Source organism: Hetaerina americana, unplaced genomic scaffold (genome assembly GCF_022747635.1).
Source record: "Hetaerina americana unplaced genomic scaffold, ioHetAmer1.1.p SCAF_14, whole genome shotgun sequence".
Taxonomy (NCBI): Eukaryota; Metazoa; Arthropoda; class Insecta; order Odonata; family Calopterygidae; genus Hetaerina; species Hetaerina americana.
Genome location: NW_027286514.1, coordinates 13,141,626 through 13,162,741, shown reverse-complemented (window position 1 = coordinate 13,162,741; position 21,116 = coordinate 13,141,626). Strand labels below are relative to the sequence as shown.

At 33.5% G+C, this 21,116-nt stretch overlaps 1 protein-coding gene across 2 annotated transcripts in view; it reads right to left on the bottom strand.

The window, feature by feature from the left end:
- Positions 1 to 21,116, bottom strand: part of LOC139686354 (85/88 kDa calcium-independent phospholipase A2-like) — a 39,365-nt gene that overhangs the window by 16,712 nt on the left and 1,537 nt on the right. The window contains exons 1-9 of one of the 2 annotated variants that reach the window (XM_071583537.1): positions 16,465 to 16,831; positions 16,127 to 16,217; positions 15,830 to 15,954; positions 10,352 to 10,541; positions 8,180 to 8,446; positions 6,566 to 6,691; positions 5,751 to 5,914; positions 3,699 to 3,941; positions 1,485 to 1,699 (exon numbers count right to left, since the gene is read on the bottom strand). In XM_071583537.1, coding sequence (XP_071439638.1) covers positions 1,485 to 1,699; positions 3,699 to 3,941; positions 5,751 to 5,914; positions 6,566 to 6,691; positions 8,180 to 8,446; positions 10,352 to 10,541; positions 15,830 to 15,954; positions 16,127 to 16,217; positions 16,465 to 16,676 — 1,633 coding nt within the window. In that variant the 5' untranslated portion in view covers positions 16,677 to 16,831. Of the gene's footprint in view, positions 1 to 1,484; positions 1,700 to 3,698; positions 3,942 to 5,750; positions 5,915 to 6,565; positions 6,692 to 8,179; positions 8,447 to 10,351; positions 10,542 to 15,829; positions 15,955 to 16,126; positions 16,218 to 16,464; positions 16,832 to 21,116 lie in introns of those variants that run through there. The other variant, XM_071583536.1, reaches the window with a different exon arrangement.

The following is a 21,116-nucleotide window of genomic DNA, read 5'->3' as shown; positions in this document are numbered from 1 at the left end:
TTCATGATATTTAAAACACTTACTGTCTATATTATAATAAAAGGTAAGGAAACGGAATAGGCAGAGATTTAATTACTGATGAGATTACATACGTACAGACTGGCCTTCACTGTACCTATCCATATTAAAAAGACTCTGTACTTATCCACAGATTAAATTTGTGGAAAAGTACAAAGTCTTTTAAGTTTAGATATTAAATACTTCCACGAAGTAAAGCCTGAAACAGTAGAATATATTCACTGTTCCTATTTCTGTACAATTGTTAGGTGTATAGCCTTTTGGTAATCAGCCAGTAATAATTACCACAATCTTAAAATTTTTAGTATAATGAATAGAATGAATAACTGGATCAAAGACATAATAAAAAACACATTTTCCTATAGGATACATGCAAGTCGCATTGTACCCCTGAAATTTTCATCTTGGCAATTCATAATGTATACATACGCATCTTATTATCCATAATTTTCTATTATTCGCTGGTACTTTCCCCTAAACTACCATGTGTAGTTGGCACTCAACTGTATATTGACATTTATATATTTATGTCATATTTCAGGTTTAGTATCAACAGTATTCAGTGGGTGAAATTCAGTACATTTCTACTTCTGGTATGAAACGTCAGTATTAGTGAATTTACCAGATAATTACAATCTGCTAAACTTGAATTTCTTCCTTTTCTTAAGCATTCTTTAGTTTTACAGTTTCTTTATGCGTTAATCAAGGTTTTTCACATATTTTTATTATTGTAGGGATGGTTGTGTATCAAATGTAGATGCTAAGAAATCCGCACAAAAATAATAACCATTGCAGTCCATTGTTTTATGAAATAAATCCACTGCTGGTAAAACTTGGACCTTATTTCATTTCAGAACTATACTTAATGAACAGTTAGCTTCCACATCTCTGAATTTTGCCAAAACAATTAACTCGGAAACAAAGATCAAGGCTATTCACTCAAACATGATTATAAAAACTGCATAACAAAATCCACTGAGCCGCTAGTTATTCTTGAAACATCACAAAGAAAAAGTTTAAAGTTTTACTCTTTGTATCAATGTTTGATACAATAAATCTGTTCCAACAATTTAATACAGCCAATGACAAGCTGTGCTCTAGGCATCAAACTATTAAAATCATTGGAACTAAATGCAAACAATCATGCATTGTCAAAATAAAATCCACAAATAGCAATACTAAATAAGTCATAAAACCATTATGAAGCCATTATAAATAATTTCATAGCAAATCCTTAGACTCAAACATTAAACACCAACAGAAACATGGTAAAAATGACAGTAAGTAATAGAAATTAGCTAATGAGTGATAATATAACTGCCACAGGTAATAATTACATAGAAGAATAAAAGAACAAAGAAGTATTTAATTTAGCAATACGGAACATTGACCACATCAAGATTCCACTGCATTTACAGTTCACCATTAATTTTTTAAATAGATTTTTATTAAGAATTTATACGCACCAGTTGCTAAGCCTAAGGCTAATATTCCACCAGTGCTGGTTCCTGATACCCAATCAAAGACATGCTGAATAGGTTTTCCACCCAAAGCAGCTTCTAGTTCCATCAACATGCAGATGAGAACCAAACCTCTGACACCACCACCATCCAAACAAAGAACGTTCCCTCCCATATGCACTTTCTCATCTCCTGCTGCTGCATCTACATTCCAACCTACCCTATGAAATCAAGACAAAACCAGGCAATAATGTAGGTAAATAATTAGTTGCCAAAAAATATAAACACAATCCAAACATTTCCATTTATTCTCAAGCAACAACTTTGCAACTTTGAATTGAAACCACCACATTGAATTTTAACATTAATTTCATATTCCATTCCAATGAATTTCAGAGAAATATTACTGTTCAATCAGTAAATTCTAAAGATTTAATTGATGACGTGATATGAAAAAATAAATGCAAAGACACCAGACAAAACTGTATTGACTTCAACTCTTGGCTTTTTATAATCCACAGATGATACTAAAAGCAAACCATAGAATGCTCAAACAGAGAGAGAGAATTAATAGTCACAAGATTGATTGCCAGCCTATCGCAGACCCGGGTTACAGGCAAAACTATTTACAAAGGGAAAGATTACTTCGTTGGAAATTCTCACATATAAAGGTGGTACACAAGCTGCAGATAATCTGAAATCATTCCATCTTCAGAGCTGGATCCCCAAGACTAAGACAATACGGAAGTAGAGCACCATATATCCGTGTAAATTAAGAGTAATTATTGAAAATGAAGGGTAATCCAATATACACTGGTTATGAGTTACTATGGTATTATTTATATATATATATATATATATATATATATATCACGATTGTACGGAAAAACTCATACGAGCGGCACAATAATTGGCTGACACAACATAACACAAATAGAAAAGAATAGACACATATAAAAGAACACTTACACGGTAAATTGTTCGAGCTTTCGGCCCTCTCAGGGGCCTTCTTCAAGAGAGACTGTCTTCAAGAGTCTCTCTTGAAGAAGGCCCCTGAGAGGGCCGAAAGCTCGAACAATTTACCGTGTAAGTGTTCTTTTATATGTGTCTATTCTTTTCTATTTGTGTTATGTTGTGTCAGCCAATTATATATATATATATATATATACATATATATATATACACATATATATATACACATATATATATATACATATACATATATATATATATACATATATATATACATATATATATACACATATATATATATACATATATATATACATATACATATATATATATATATATATATATATATATATATATATATATATATATATATATATATATATATATACATACATATATATATACATATACATATATATACATATACACACATATATATATATATACATATATATACATATATATACATATACATATATACATATATATATACATATATATATACATATATATATATATATATATAGGCTAAATTTTCAAGTTTGAAAATGGTAAAATTATTTTTCAAAAAGTATTTAAGATTGTGATTCAGAATTAATTGAAAATCTACAGATGCTGTGTAAAATCCTCATTGATGATGCATTTGGAATACCTTGCTATTTAACCATTCAATGTCACTTAATAAGGTATGTCCACTTACCAACGCTGCAGTTGGTAAACTAATCAATTTTATCTCCGTTATGATTCCAGCATTGATAATATAGTGCCTATTCAAACATGAACTAATTTTTTTACCTAACGAAGGAATTAGCAAAAACCTTGGAGAATATTCATAATTTATTTGCCTAGATGGATGTTGAAATATGAAATACCATCATGTTCTTAACTAGCGTGATTTACGTCAAAATAGACTTAAGCAATTCCACATTGGGCCTGATGATGCTGCATTGCAGTGAACCCTATGTCATATTGAAGAATATTTTCCACGTGGAATTACACATTTTTATTATGATGTTATTCAAAATGGAACAATTTCATGACTGTTTTATTTCTCAACAATCCATTGCAAGAAAATACTTTTCTTTCACAACAGGGATTATTCCTGTTTTCCCAAGAATTAAATACATTCCAGCCAGCCATAGTAAACCAAAGCATAATTCACTCTAAATACGCACAACCTTAATGTGAATGCTTTTGTTCTGGACCTGTAAATGTCTCAAACACCCACTCACATCATGTTTCACACACCTCTCTGTACACCTAAGCATTTGATCAATAACATCTTCTGTTTCGCATGACAAGGGGTTTCGCGGAGGAGGATCTGGTGCCAGTCCATCAAAGGTTCCATTGTGAGCACAACCCTCTTGGCAGGGGAAATTCAGTTCCGGTGGGCAGCGTGCCGCTCCTACCGCATGGAGGGCATATAAGGCATAGTGTGATGGCTGTTCTGCTGTTGCCACAAGATGCCGAGGGGTTACCCCAGTATTATTCCTGAGAGGAAATAAGAACCAGAAGCAAATTAGGAACACAGAATGAACACATTCTCACCTTCTATGCACATTAGCTGAAACACAAGACAGAGATTTTAATACATATTCCTCTTTTTATGTTCAATCAACTGATCAAGAAGGGATTGGGATGATTTGATATTTTGATGGTAATAACAAGCTTATACAATACTTGATCCAATATATCATGGGTTATACATTGATATTTTTTATTTTAAGCAGGGGGGCCAAAGTTTTTGGGAAAGATTTCATAAGGTATAAAACATATGGTACCCCCTCCCTAACATAAAATTGTCAAGAAATTATTTTCTAGTGTCCATACACAGAGTTTTATTATCATAATTTACTAGCTCACTATTGATATAACTATTATTATTGGCAGTGTACTGCTTAAAGAAGGTTTTGGATGGACACAAACTATATGACAGTACAACGATGCATACCCATTGCAATTCCCTTGCCTCTCCGAAGGAAGTACCACCTGACATACAAAACTACAATAAGGCCCTCTTCAATGTATCATAGCAACTTCCTCATTTCATTCCATCCTACATGTCTGTCCTATCTCGAACTCTTCCTCACTTGCCTAACATTCTCCTATCTATCACAGTCTTCAACATCCCACTGCCATTCAATATGCTTTCCATCCATTTTTCCTTATGACTTTTCCCAACAAATCCCCTCTCTCCCTCACCATACCTAGCATATCTTCATTTGTTTTTCTTTCTGCCCACTCCACCTTATCCACATTCACATTTCAAAAGCCGCCAATCTACTCCTATCATCTCGCTTCCATGACCATGTTTCCATACTGTACAAAAGCATTCTCCATATCACTTTTGAAAAGCCTTTTCTGAGCAGCCTTAATGTCTCTGTCATCAATTTCTACCTCCTAGTGAAAGGCTCTTTGCTTTATCTAATGCCCCTATTACTTTGACCATTTACGTCAAAAACACTTCCGAGATAGGCAACCTGTCTTCCACTTACTCTAATTTATGGATTCCCATCTTCATATTTAACTTCCTGAATATAACCCTTCTTAATATCTACCTCTTCATTGAAAATCATGTAAACTTTATTTTTCAGTTGATATAAAAACCAAGTATACAAAATATTTTACACAAAAATCTTTAACTCACTGAGTGTGGAATGACACTCAACCTTAAACTTCCTAATTGGCATATCTGCTGACAAAGCCTCAATTGATTTTTACAAAGACCAGTCTGTGTTCACTTTACTCTTGCTCAATGCAACCCAAGAGATTCTCATGATTGATGGTACATGGATGTAACTGGACTCTTTTTCTGAATACTAGCATTAAAATGATTATGTTGAATGAATAACTTTGTCATGTGAAGGAATACTCATAATTTTATGCCTATTTGTTGTCATTAGAACAATTGATCTCTTCTAATCCCAAAAAAATTAATTCTGATATCTTAGAAATCCTTTTTAAAAATCATATGCCAACTAATCATATGTTTCATTGGCCAGATATTATAAATTACTCTACTTAGACTTCCATGAATATGACTTGAAGGTCCTTCATTTTAGCTAATACTATTAGAATGAACCTTGTATCACTTATGAGAAGTTAAAATAAACCTAACAGTGAACTCTTTGCATTTATTGGACTAACTTGCATATTATTAGTAGGCAGCCATAAATTAAAGAATAAAACTTATTTCTAAAAAAATGTTCTGAACATAAACTAATTATTAATAAGGAAATTATTATCTGTCAACAAAAAAAAAACAGAATATACAACCCATTCACAAGTGCATATACTTACTTCAAATTGATATCAGCCCCAAATATAATGAGTGCCTCTATTATCAGAGTATTTCCTTGAAGAGCAGCTAAATGCAATGGCCGGTTTCCATTGTTATCCCCAATATTTATAGCAGCCATATGACTTAACAATGATACCACACAGTCTAACCTTTCACGCATGACCTATTTAAAAAACAACGAAATAAGTTAACATTTGCTATAATTATCCATAATATCAATAATCTATTAATAAGTGCTACCCACATTTTGATTTTCATAACCATGGAAAAAAAATTATTCAGGAAAATAAATTAATAGGATTACTTTGAAAAAGTCGGTTAGGAATCTCTTAAGGATTCTGGAGTAAATAAGAGTTCAAAATTAAAACAATTTTCTTCTGAAGTTTCATTTGATTATACAACTTGCAGGATATACCTCAGGAGGTGGCTGACAGACTACAATGGGGAAAACAAAGCTAACATCACGGAGAGAAAAATGAATTAGGATAAAGAAAAATGTTATTTGAAAGGAGCATGAATCAAATCCACATAAATGTTATAAATGAGCCACACATAAAATTCTAAAATCTACTATAATTTTGATTATAGTGTATTTTCTACCGACAAATCCGGACAAAAATCATGCATAGACTCCACTGACATCTAAGAGCATAAAAGCATAGTCAGTAAATCAAGTGAATCAAATCAGTAAGTAAAATCAGTGAAGGATATTTAATCCTCATATCCCATTATTTACTTGTGGCAGAATAGGATTACACAAATGAACTACAAGTCTAATATTGCATCATTTATATATATAAATATAAAAGCTTACCATGACATGAAGGGCAGTTTGCCCCTCAAAGTTAAGCGCATTTTTCTCACAGCCAACATCCAGAAGTACTTCAATCACCTGACGTGAGCAAGCCCAATGAAGAGGTGTGCCACCCAATTTCATGTCCTTCATAACAAAAGATTAATATTTGTTAGACTTCACAAAACTTTTCAAATGTTTTCAATTAGAGTTAAGCTTGGAATATCAGAATAACTGATTAATAATTATATAAATTGGTAATTAGGGAGAATAAGTTTCAGCATAGTAGAAGGAGAATTTTATCTGACATCAACTGAGATAGGTATTATCCACATAAATATTCACAGGATTATTGAGTTGCTAAAAAAATTGGAGAAATTTCAAATGAGATTACACAAATTAATATTGCTTAGGCTTAATGAATAACTTGACGATAAATTTCCATAAAATCAATAGTGGCCCGGGGCTAATATACTATATACTACATAAATAACTGTGAATTTACATTTTCAATTATCAGTATTATACTCATGGTATTTAATTATTAAATTAGGTGACATTCTTTTGCTACGAATTAAGTGATAATAAAAGTTAACTGAATTAATTCATGAAAATTTACAGGCAAAAACTTTAGCTTCAGAGTTCATTTTTATGTCACTTTAAAAATAACTGATAATTCTAACCCAGGGATATCTTTGAACCCTACCAGGCGAAAAAAATCCTAGTGATTTTCCATGCATAAGAACATTGGATCCAAAGGTAATATTGGTTAGTGTGCTGGCCCTGAAAGTTTTAATTTAAGACTAGAGATGATAACTTATTTAGAAATTTTTCAGAGGTAAAATATTGAGATATATCAGAAGTCTTCCCCACAAAATCAACAGCCTGTTTCTCTATCATTTAGAAATATCATGTTTCACTCTCCAATGATACACAATATGAGTTATACAACAATAGCAATTGGGAATAAATTGAATGCTCAGGAAATATGCTGCCGGAATCGCTGCATGAGAAATGGATATTATTTTGCATTCATAGGTAAACAAAAAATATAAACGATCATGGATAGGCATACATGCATGGCCAAAAAAATTAATTGAAATTAATATGAATACACCAATGACATTAATACAGAAAAAGCAGATAGGAGCATGACCAGCTCTGGCCACCAAAATTACTGTCATCCAACTTTGGTCAGGTTAAGAGTGATGATGTTACTTTACTCATACATTTACAAGTATCACTTTTTGATTCATGCCAAAGATTATTTACAAATTTTATAAAAATAATTAAATAAGTAATATACATATTACCCAAAAGCCATCCTGCTAGATCAAAAACTACTTAAGATATAGCTTAAACGTAGGTTGACTTAATTTTTCCTAGCCAGCAATGGATAGGTGAATGAAAATGAAATCATTTCCCTAACTAATTGCTCCGATTAATTATGTATTAAATGTTGATTCCTTGATTCAGTTAAGGAATACTTCAATAAAGTTAAACAATTAGTCAATAAAAATAATTAGAAAATGGTTAATTCCACAAATTCTAATTATATTATTAATATTTCATACATACCACATCCATCACAACAGCAATTTTACAGCAATGCTAAAATATAAAACTAAAACTGACCTGAGAATATAGTTTGTGGGTGAACTGGGGCAGGAAATCCGACACATAACCAGGAGGTGATGGAGTTGAACAACTAAATGCATTGGAAGATGTTGCAACTCGAGTAGCTGTTATATTCACATCTGCACCTGCAGCCAGCAGAGCACGAACACAATTTGGCTTATCACTCAAACAAGCAACGTGAAGAGGTGTATGGCCCATTGCATTCCTCACATTCAAAGATTGACTCTTTCCACCTGACAAAGTTGTTGCAACTCCTGCCAGTGCCTGGTGCCGAAAAGTAGACAAAATGTCAGTAACAGCAATAACTTATATATATACATACATTTCTACATATTTTATATTTATATATATTTCTACATATTATATGTATGTATGTATATATATATATATATATATATATATATATATATTTCTACATATTATATGTATGTATGTATGTATGTATATATATATATATATATATATGTATATATATGTATATGTATATATATGTATATGTATATATATGTATGTATATATATGTATATATATATATATGTATATATATATATATATATATATAACCCATAAACACAGTAATCAACCCTAAGGTTGGTTTGGTAGATGATGATAGAGTTCACTCAGTACTAAGCTCGATGGCGAGTGAAATTCACACATCAGTTCAGGGGGGCCAGTTCCTTTCCCTGTGCCTGTTATGGTTTCCCAGGAAGATGAACGACCTTAGGGTTGATTACTGTGTTTATGGATCATGGTATATTATTTGCATATTTGGACATTATGGTGTATGGTTTATGGTACATATATATATAATAATATATACAGGGTGCTGCACTTAAATCTGGACATATTTCAATTTGAATTTCCCACCATATGGTAGTTCCACTGGGCAGTCGCGATTGGCGTTCTTGAAAGCTTTACGCATCTAGTCAGGTAAAGTTTGCCTTCATGTGTAATGTTTTTTCCAGGAGTAATTAATGGAATTACTAATAATAATGAGAGCTACATCATCAATATGCACGCACACATGCAGACATTTAAAGTAACACTGTATTGATTGTTTTTAGACCTCAGGTGGATGGCCTTATCTCTTATGCACAGGAAATGGGTACAGTTAACACCATCTAAGTTGCAAAACTAACTGAATGTAATTATTGGCATATTTTAAGATTTAAAACAAGCAAAAAACCATTGAATGAATTTCAACATAACAGGGAACATGCTGAAATATAGCAGAATTTTCATTTTCAGTAATATTTGACTTTGCATGATTGCCACAAGTTCCACCTAAATACTTCCGAACTCTTAAATATTTACTTGAAATTATTTCAACTGTGGATGCTCAGCAGGAGATTCGCACGGCAAAAGAAATCACTAATGCTCTGTTTTAAGAAGCTTATGTTTCTCATTATGCTTGATTAGTCACATTAATGTGTGTTCTCGGCAATTTTGCATGTTATAAGGATGAGTACTTAAATTTCTATTTTTTGTGAATTTCATGCTAGTAAAAAATTGTAGCATATGTAATGCAATGATTACAGTATTTTATACCTAAGTGTAATTTACAGATTATGTTTAAAATACACAATATTATCTGAGCATTTCATTTTACCATGTAGATCATTTGCACTGCCTTCCCTCAGAGCTGGACAAATCAAAAATCATTGCAGTGTTTGATACACCTGCAATCTCAGCAGTCATCAGTATTGTGACTGGCAAAGGGTTACCATACATCTTGCAAGAACTGGTTTATAACAGAGAGCACTCTCTCTGCCCAACATACTCATTTAATTTTAGACAGGGTAGGTTGGTGCAGTCTTGCTGAAAATACTGAAACATAGACTAAAATGCAGAAATTTCTGCATTTTAATGCACATTAGCGGATGACTCCTTTAAAAGGTACTGTCATGGCATCTACTGCAGTTCTTTGAATTTGTCTAAGGAGAAGTATGGATGTTAGTTAGATGGTTTCAAGTATCAAAAAATAACCAAAACTGTGTAATACTTCCGTAAAAATTCCACCATTTAAGAGATTTTAATTAGCCAACTGCATGGAGAAATTGGGGGCAGGGATGACATGATGATGTCTTCAGTCAATTCCTGGGAACTGCCGTTACACAGTTATTATGACATGAACAATGAATGTGTTAAACAACATTACATGATACTCACAGCTATTATTTCCTTGGTGGTAGATGCAGCATGATGGAATACAGAGTTTCCATTATTGTCTCGTTGATCCAAACAAGTAACAATTACAGGATCACATCCAAGCAGGACTTGGACAGTTCTCAGGTTTCCAGTGGCAATGGCCACCATCAATGGTGACAAACCTTCTTGGGACTCTATAGCTGTTATTGTGCTATGAGAAACATTATCAATAATATTATTGGCAATAATGGCACTTTTAGACATTAAAACAGTTATTGAATCATTTTTTTCAATTTGAGGATTTAAAATTTCTAATGACTTAAACATTTTCAATAATACTGATGTGCATCAACTAAACGATAAATGACCTTTTCAGATGTATTTTTTATAAAATGAATATTTTATTATTTTCAGATTTAACAGAGGATGTGTTATAGATAGTTATTAGATACTTGTGTTACTTCACATGTTACCTAATATATTTACTTAGGATGAACATTCATTAGGACCCCCTTTTAACAGGAAAGAACTGAAATCTATCGGAAGATGCCAATTCCTGGTGGATTTCTCCAAAAATATTAAAAATAACTTTGCCAATTATTCAATACTTAAAGAACTATTATTTAGGCACCACTTAATTTAATTGCAGATTTACAGAAGGAAAGATACCCAGTAAACTACAACATTTTTTCAGAAATAAGTTTAAAAATGTAATGTAGATTACATTTATTACTTTACACTTATTATAGTTTTTTTGGAGAAACAGTGAACTAAGAACTCTAAATAAAGAATCTCAAAGAACATTTACTTATATTTGAACTTAAGTTTTAGGATACCCATATTCTACTACTTATTAACATCAAAGCAATAATTACAACCTCTAAAACTGAAATTCGCTTTTTAAATGAAATTATTGATGCACATATTTACCTATATAAAAAATGTAGAGGCACATTCAACAAGTTATTATTATTGGCAATAATATCCTTTTTACTTCATCTAGAAATGTTGATACAGATACATATTGATATTGATACATAAAACTACAAATAACAGTAACAAATAACAATAACGTACACATTGGAATAGCATTCACAATTACTGCACAAGTCCAAAATAAAAACTTTTATGGTCAAGCACAGTAATATTTACACATTGATACATTCACATGGGATTCAGCCATTCTTCAAGAATTTCTCAGGCTGATATAAAATGTCAACTTATTATTCAAAATGAATCTTAATACAATCTCACTTATCTCACGTAATGCAGTCTCAAGCATACAGTTCTGCTAACAGCAATGGTCAATCCTTTCGGCTACCTACCCATCACCCCAATCTTAACACTTGCAATACATTATCCAACCTTCCTTGAAAAGAGTAATACTCATGCTACTTCCCAGAGAGTTACACAAATAAAAGATTAAGTGCACCGTTTAAAATACATGACAAATATTAAAGGGGTATATGCAATAATATTAGGGGCACCATGGTACAGAGGGTAGAGCACTGGGCTAGTGACCTGAATTCTTGATTCAAGGTAATGCCTCTAAGAGCAATCGGCTTCACTCAAGCTGTACCCTTCTCCAGTTAACAAATCTACCTAGGAAAACAGAGATAGTGCAGGGAAAGGAACTACCTACAGTGAATTCTGAATTCCCCACAGGTGTTTGTGTATTGGCAATATTATTGAAAGGTAGCACACAAGCAATAATTTTGCCTCCAACTGAAACGATGAAGACAAGCTACAATCTTCTTCTACTCCACCATGATTGTTGGAATTACATGTATATTATTATTATAAGGTAATCTACTGGTTAAGTTAGGTTTTTGGGCGAACACAAATACCAAATAAATATTTTGTGACTCCCAACAAAACACAAAAATTATCATAATTAAAAACATAATATCTTGACTATCTGCATCTGAACTAAGATGATGGAATACTTTTTTCACTCTTTTTTTTCCTCAAATTATGTACACATTCTTAGCTTGCATACTATTTGTAGGCATTGCCTATAGTCAGGATGTGAAGACCTGAACAATGGTTAGCAAGATGCAATTGTTTTACAAAATAGAAATTTTTAAATAGTCATCACCTACAATTTTATGAAACAACAAATGAAATTCTACCATATTTTTGGCTATTTTTGTATTTATGATCATTTCTATTAATATATAAGCATAGATGAAGTGATAATATGGCAATTAGTATAAGTGCAGAGCAATGAAGGTTAATTTCTCTTCTTCACCTTGCCTGACATAACTGTGTTCAACCTAGATGCTCAAGATACAAAATATGAAGTTAATAATTCTGACATTCCTGATCACTATTCTACCATGATTTACTTTTTAGGTAAAATGAGATCTAAACCCATTCTGCATGAGGCCACCATTCATTTTGACATCAACATTATGTACTTAATATGTTAAAAACTTGGGATAGTGTCTACGTGAACTCTTACATTCAAAGCTCTTTGCATTTTTTATTTTAAGCTGCATTTCCTCTGGTCTTGAGGAAGTCATCTGTACAGGACCCCAAAAGGTAGTCGATTACATCTGAAATTTGTATGTTTTCAGTTCTCTTCTGTCTCCACTGAGGAACTATATGCTCTAAGTAAATCTTTTCCTAAAAAAGATCTGGAAACTGAGAACAAAATACTTAAAAATAATCATGTCGACTGTTACTTAATAATGCCAAATGCACCTATAATGACTAAGGATTATCAAAGTGCGCTAACCAATCCCGTGAAATATGGAAGATTATTAATGAGTGTAAAAAAGGTAGTGTTTCCCCATTTCCCATAATTGAAATCCAGAAATACTAGTTATATATTTCAATAATCATTTTACATCTCTTCCATCTGTTGATCTGCCCACTATTAGTCAATTAGCCAGAATATAACAGTCTTCTATTGCATTACTCTTTCTTTCTCCATCTTCTGAAAACAAAGTTAAAACTATAACTAATACAGGGTGTGGCAACATAACTTCCTTTTCTGAAATGCGTGCCAAGCAGGCTGTACGAATCATAGCTAGGTAAGTGGCTACATTCGACAGCCAGGATTTTCAAGTTTTAATGAACTGGAATAAAGGGGCATTTGGTTCCAACAGGACGCAGCAACGGCTGACACTCAAACGTCATCGATGGCTGTATTGAGGGAACACTTCCCGAAGCACTTCATCTTAATGAGGGGCAATTTGGAGAGGCCAGCCTACTCCCTGATTTGGCCCTTTGCGATTTTATTGAAATCCTGTTTATTTTGACTGCCGAAGGACAACATTCGGGCATAAATTGCCAACATACCTGCTGCTATGCTGGCAAGGGTCATGACAAATGTCAGAAATCAGTTTACTCAGTGTAAATACAATGGGGAGCATCATCTACCTAATTTGACTTTTAAAACTGTGTAAAACAAAACTTAAAATATGTACTTGCATTAAAAAAATAATAAAATACTGTTTCATAAAATGGTGTTTATAGCATTTCGAAAAAGGAAGTTATGTTGCTGCACCCTGTAGTTGTGGTAATAAATATAATACTAGTGATGACAAATTACCCAAGTTTATTATCAAGCTGTGTTGTGATTTTTTCAAGGAACATTTATTACACCTCATAAACACTTCTTTTGCTGAGGGCATATTTTCTATAGCTTTAAATATTTCTAAAATAAGTCCTGTATGTAAGAAAAAAGTCTGTCCTCTAAATCTTAACTCTTACCTACCCTTTTGTTATTCAAACTAAGCTTTCTAAAATATTTGAAAAAGCCTACCATGTGTTCTTGGCTCCTTTTTCAGAATCGTTCGGCATATTGTCTCAATATCAAAATGGTTACCATAGAAATAAATCCTCCACCACTGTCATATACAAAACAATTAATTAAGCGCATAATACTCTAGATGATAAATTTCAAATATGTACTTTGTAATATCCTGGCTGATTGGCTGACAGTGACAATTCTCCCACACTTCATCCTTTCCTGTCCATCCCTAATGGCGCAAATGACCTCAGCTGTCCCCAAAATGCTACTACTACTGATTATTGAAATCTGTGGCCCGTATTTCTATACTTGGATTGTGGCAAATTGGAGAAGCCCTAGATTTTTATTATTTGACTTTACCAAAGCATTTAATCTTATTAACCATAGTTTACTCTCAGTAAAGTAGACAACGTTGGTGGTAGAGGTCCACTTAAAGACTGGCTGATATGATAGAACTAAGCATGTTTTTATTAATAATAAAGACTATGTAAAATATATACCCCCCAAAAGTGACCAATCAATGTGTTCCCCGGGGCTCTGTTCTAGGGCTTATCCTGTTTCTTACCTATATTAAAGATCTCCCTGAAAACCTGTAAGTCTTCCCATTCTGTACGCTGATGATACTAATATTGTAATTTCTTCTGCCTCTACTCAGAAACTTTCAAGTCATTTCTGTCTAGTCAACCAAAAAATAAATTCTTGGACTGATCACAATCTTCTTAAAATCATTACCTCAGGCTGAGTCTGACAAATTTCTTCGTATTCATTTAAATACCCAACTTCATTGGGAATCTAATATTGACATTATTCTGAAGGGACTTAACTCATTGTTTTCTTATTACCACTATTTGTTTCTCTGTCCACCTCTTAATCTATTATGGTCTTCTTTACTCTCATACTGTACCTAATATATTGCTTTCGGGTTCTTCCCCTCAAGCTGTTTACATATTTATACTGCAAAATAAAAGTTAAAACTTCATAACCAATTTCAGGTATTTCAAGCGAGCAATTCAGTTGCACTTAAGTATAACACTTGTAAAGTTATACTAACTTGCAAAATGCTTATGCACATTCTAATATAGGGCCCAGTAAAATGGGTCTTATTTTGTACAACAAACTGCCAGCCGGTTTTAATGTCAATGTATCTAACATCCTTTAAGTATAAGCTAAAATGCCTCTGGCTGAAAAGAATGTACTATAGCACCAGTGAATACCTTTCTTGTTGCTTCTTTCCATTTGACGTGTCCTATGCTAAACTAACAATTTTTCTTCGGCACTCTATGGTCTTTGGACAAATAAATTATTATTATTCCTCGGAGATTGCATTGTGTGCCAGTCATCTTTGCCATATTTCATTCTTTCATGAAGATACACACACATAGAGATCCACTAGTTTCTTCATGGAAACTCAGAATAATGTTTCCGATTGCTGGCTTCAGCGTTGACTGATGTGTTAGTGCTTCAAGCACAGATAATGAATGTTCATTTTCAGCTGACAACATTTATGTACTAAAATACATTCTAAGAATATATTGCGTTAAACCAAGGCACAGAGAATTCAAATGACATGCTATAGGGGATTGATCTCACATTTGCGAATTTTATGCTTGAGATGGTTGTTCGCAGATTTTCACCACAAATACACCCTAGTGAAGAGTATGAAATATCTGACCTGACGAAATATAGAGAAAATAATACCTGCCGATGAGAAATCTAGATCATCTAATCAAATCTCTCACCTTGTCAGGATTGGATGTTGAAGACACAGGTAATACCCAAAGTGCGCAGAAACGTGTGCTGCTGACCATCGTGGACGCTCATTAAGCAAATCACATATATGCTGAACCTCAGTAACAGTAGCAATCTGGAATTTAGTCACTGTGTTACTTTGGTGAAACCCAACTCTCGGAAGGGTTAAAACAAGGAATAACTGTCAAGGGCATAGTGATCCCACGTTATCACCAAAGTTATAAACAAATTCGGGCGTAAAAATTAAAATATAAGCGAAAAATTCTAACAAATTACTCTTTACTCACATCTTGGTCGATATCGATAAGAACTGGAATTACTCCATTGTATAAGGAAAACCTGGACACCGCTTCTCGCTCGTTATTTGTCCTTAGTAGGCTTAAAATTGAGAACAAGGGATTGTTTACATTTTGTGATTAAATAGAAATGCTTCGGCAAACTACTTTGCAGGCCAATGACTATGTAAAACGCCTGTATTCACAGGTCTAAATTGCTTTTCACAGAAGAACCCAGGTAATTATATCCAGTAAAAATTAATATTAACCTCTCCTTAATTGGCAATTAATATGCTTGAGTCATTCGATCACATTTTCATATTCCATTACTTTCGCCAATCAAAACTCACCTAAACGCTTTGTATATCCCAACAGAAAACGGTAGATTAAGTAACACTTCGTAATTTCCTTCCCTTGTTTTATAAAGCACGAGAGGGCCATAGCTAGTCAGAGCATCTGCAGTGGCATAATTATCTAGTTTTACCTCTACCACTTTGTTTGCGTTGTTTTCCGGTATTAGAGAACGGAGAACAGCTGCACCAATAGCCCCTAACAAAGACATTTTGAATGCTTTTGTGCCTTTCTCATAACAAGGATTACTTTACGTATCCAAAAAGTCAAAAATCCTAACAAGAAGTTTATGACAGAACCTTTGACAAAACATCAACTCCCTAACAGAATTCAGTATGACATACATGAATGCAAATATGAGTATTCGTCATTCGAGACAGACTACAAACTCCAATTCATTCGGGACAGTCGAAGTTGAAGTCGATCATCTGACGTATCGAAATGTTATCGCAGCAATGAACCTTGTAGAGGCGCTGATATTAAACTAATTTAAATGTTGGTCAAACAGTTACGATAAGAAATCATTAAGTCTGTTACATTTACCTTCCAGAAGTCAGGTTGCTTTTTATGTGCATTGGGAACATTCACAATGTGAAGTGTACACTTTTAGTCCCCATCTCTACGGCCGATAAAAATTCACCATCCTCATAAAGAATCTGCCGTTAACGGGATGTTTTAGGCGGTCAATAACAACTATTACTAACCGGCGTGGACCTCATTCGGCAAGACTCACATGGTTTTCATTGTCAGTCCATAATACTTTCCAAAGTGGCAATTGAAATTGACAGAAACCCTTGCTTTCACTGAGACGAAAACATGTTCAATATTTTCCAAAGAAAGGAGCCTCTGAGAAGCAGAAAATCTAATACAATAAATATGACGTTGCCATTTGGTAGATGAAAATATATACACTTTTAAGTCCATTTTATTAACATGCTAGTGATAATAATTAAATATCATATACATACAACCTCTTGAAGCAGGGTTGGTTTCATGCAAATTGATGTCAGTTGCACATACCTATGTTTTTTGGAACATATCATGTTTTTACATTTTAGTTATAGAAATTTCGCAAGAGACAATGATTGATTCGGACCATCCAAAATTGTCATTTATTAGCAGATCCCTCGTACTTTGCTATGAAATGCATGTATCTAGACATTTGCATTTCGGACTTCTGCACTTGGATTTTAGATGGGGAGCACAAAGAATTTGAAACAATGATCTTCCCTCCCATCCATCATATCTTACCCTATAAGTTAGGCTATCACACTGACTGCATGTATATCCAATAATAAAAGGAAACTAAATTTTACCAGGAAGCACCCCACAACTGCAATATGAAATTGCACAGTTTTCTAGTCAGCAAGGAGAATACCTAACATATCATCATAAAAAGCCTCCTAGTAAGACATGCATAGGCTTTCTGGAATTTAAAAATTATGAAAATTATAATAGGCAAATAACCTTCAATTCTCAGGAGAGAACCTCACATGCCCCTAGATGATGAACAACCATGAATGATTAACTGTCAGAAACTTCAAAAATTCTTTTAAAGATGATAATATTTAAGAACATGTAGAAATGAACCAAAGTAGGATAATTTTCTTGCTAGGGCGGAAAGATTTTATGGAGAGCCAAGTTGAGAGAACTACTTACTGTTTTTGTAAAATAAATATGATATGTTTTGATATCATGATACAACTCCTGCATAAAACTACCATAGGTGCAGTCACATATAGAATCTAGTACTAAATCAATGCACAACAAGAAAAAATGTCATTAGGAAGTGCAAACGTTATTCCATCTAAGTTAGCAGGTAAACTACACAGGGTTTTGGAAAATATGGGTGAAAGAATTTTTATGGATTAACTCATAGCATTTATAAGGGATGACTTTGTTAGATCAGTGTTAGTTTCCATCTCAAGAGGAGAGAAAAATCCAAAGGAGACAGGTTGGTTTGGTTGATTATGGGATGTTGAAGACTGATAAAGGGCAGAACATTGGACAAGCGAGGGAGGGTTAGGAACTGGACAGGCATGTTAGACGGAATGAAGGGAGGAAGGAAGTATGAGGGATGGAAGAAAAGCTAATTGAAGTGAGGAACGTCAGGTTATTTCATTGGGATAGGCAAAGAAATGTCTTGTTGCACCATTAAATGTTAAATACGTTGCCCACCCAAAAACCTACCATCAACAGTAGAATACCAATACTAAAAATAAACAGTTAATTCGTCCACAACATTCATTCACTGTAGGGCTGGCAAAAAATTAGGTCTTTTGTTTTGGTATTAGCATTAAGTTTTTCTGGCACTGCGTAAGGTAAGCACTATCCATTATCAAGTCATCAGATATTATTAGTATTAGCATGCAATGCTCACTTTTGGAATGATATCCCTATTTCATATTTCTCAGCCATGCTTTTACTTAAAAACTATTTTGCTCATTCCATTAATGAAAATGAATGTATTAATAATTAAAATCAACATTGCACATATTTTGATAATACATTAAATAATGTATTTATTTTACAAATGCAATAGTAGGGTAGTTTGAAGATGATTGAGATTTAAAATATATTTTTTCAAATCAAGAAAGTGGGCTAGGTTAGCTGGTCGGCTATTCCATTAAATAAATGCCTATGAAATTAAGGTACTTAACAAATTATTCAAAAAAATAGAAAATACATCATTATTATGGATATTTAAGCTCAAAATGTATCTTGATCGCCCATTATTATCCATTCCATTGTGAATATCCTTGTAGGTCAGTTTTCTTTGACTGCACAGAATACCAAGGGGAGGGGACTATAACTTTGTATTCCCATTTCTAATGGAAACCATTTGGTGAGAGGTATACACTTTCAGAAACTTTCACATTCTTCACAAACACAGCATGTACAGGGAGTCAAAGTTGACCTGTATTTCAGAGTGCAAACATTAAAATGCAACAATTTCAAAGTGCAAAAATCGTAAAGGTGCAATACCTGGGTATTGCCCAGGTATTGCATTAGCCCATGAGGCTGTTACAAAATAATAGGATATTAAGATATGCCCTTGGAGCAGTAGCTCTCCTTTCATATGAATTAAGGTTTGGGACTGAAACATCATATTAAACATACACACACCAAAAATTACTTTAAAGGCAGGATTGCAAAAGAGGTACAGGTATACTAGCCCACCTATTCAGATGTCTGCGTTGGGAACGCTTGAGAACAGTTTATTTAAAAAGTACATCAAAACTTCAGTAAATCAAACTTGCACTGTAAAATTCCTCAATTTCAGGAAGTATCACCAAATGATTCTGTTTAAGTAACTGTCAGGGCATTTTCCTCAGATCTTTGACTGAAGCAATAAATATAGGATTGGGACTTGGAACACACAGGTCACTCTGGGCATGTAGTTAGTGAATGAAAAGTTAGGGATGGATACAATTGAATTAGACCAAAGTCAGTTTCCTTGATTTGATGGACAAATAAATCCTGCATGCAGAAGACCAACAAACACATTTAGAAGAGAATTTGCAGCAGGTTACAGGACAATGAAATACCACTCTAATGATGATATGTCACAGGTCAAAGCCATTCAGGATAGCATTGAGATATAACAAGAAGATGATGATACTATTGATAGTATGAGGAAGAGAGTAAGTTATCAGGGTTGAATTTGATGCTCAGATGGAGAATTTAAAGTAACAACCTAAGATTCAATAGGTCTACATGAAGAGAAACACCAGTTTCACATTTGGATGAATGTAATCATCCCTTATCTTATAAGTATATAAAAGGGCAGACAAATTAAATTTTTTTTGATTATTTCATCTAACTTGTGTACCATAGATTTTGGCACAAATGATCCAACAAGGAATGAAAAGGGAAGCAGATGAGTACTTTATTGAGAACCAATTTGGATTTTGAAGAAGCTGAGGAAAAAAAGGAGATGGCTTTGCACTCGGACATTGTACAGAAGAGGATAAAAAAGGAATTAACTGATCTTAATGGCACTTGTTGCTAATAGAGCTTTATACAACATGGACTGGAACATAGTGTGCAACACATTCTAAAATAAATATGAAAGAACTACAATCACCAAAGACTGATGCATGCTCTAAATACACCTAGAGACCTGATGATGAAATTAAATGCAGAGAAAGTAAATGAGAAGATAATTTAAAAAAGAAGTAAAGGAAAATTGCTATTATTTCAACTGATCATTAAAGTCCACTTTAAGGAAGCGATTATTCTTGCTAAACCAAAGCAACAGAGTATGAATACAGAGAGAGAGTATACACTTTATATAGTTTGTGGACAACATAAGATAGATTACAGGAGTGAGGGGGTCTTTGACAGTCCCAAGTAAATAAACCTCTTGGTACATGGAGCCAACCCACATTTCATCTGCTTGCCGCATGCAGACTGGAGACAAGGGTCCAAAGTAGAGGTATAAAAGTCACCCAGCCAACCTCATTCCAGACTAACATTGCTTAACTTTAGTTGTCTAATGGAAACCAGGAATTAAATAGGGCTAGGCCCTTCAGATGACAGAGCAGCACCCACAGAGATGAAGCAATACATGACAATGAGAATAGCCTAATCGGAAAAGGGGATTAACAAATTCAACATTAAAATAAAGAAGAATAAAACACAGATGGCC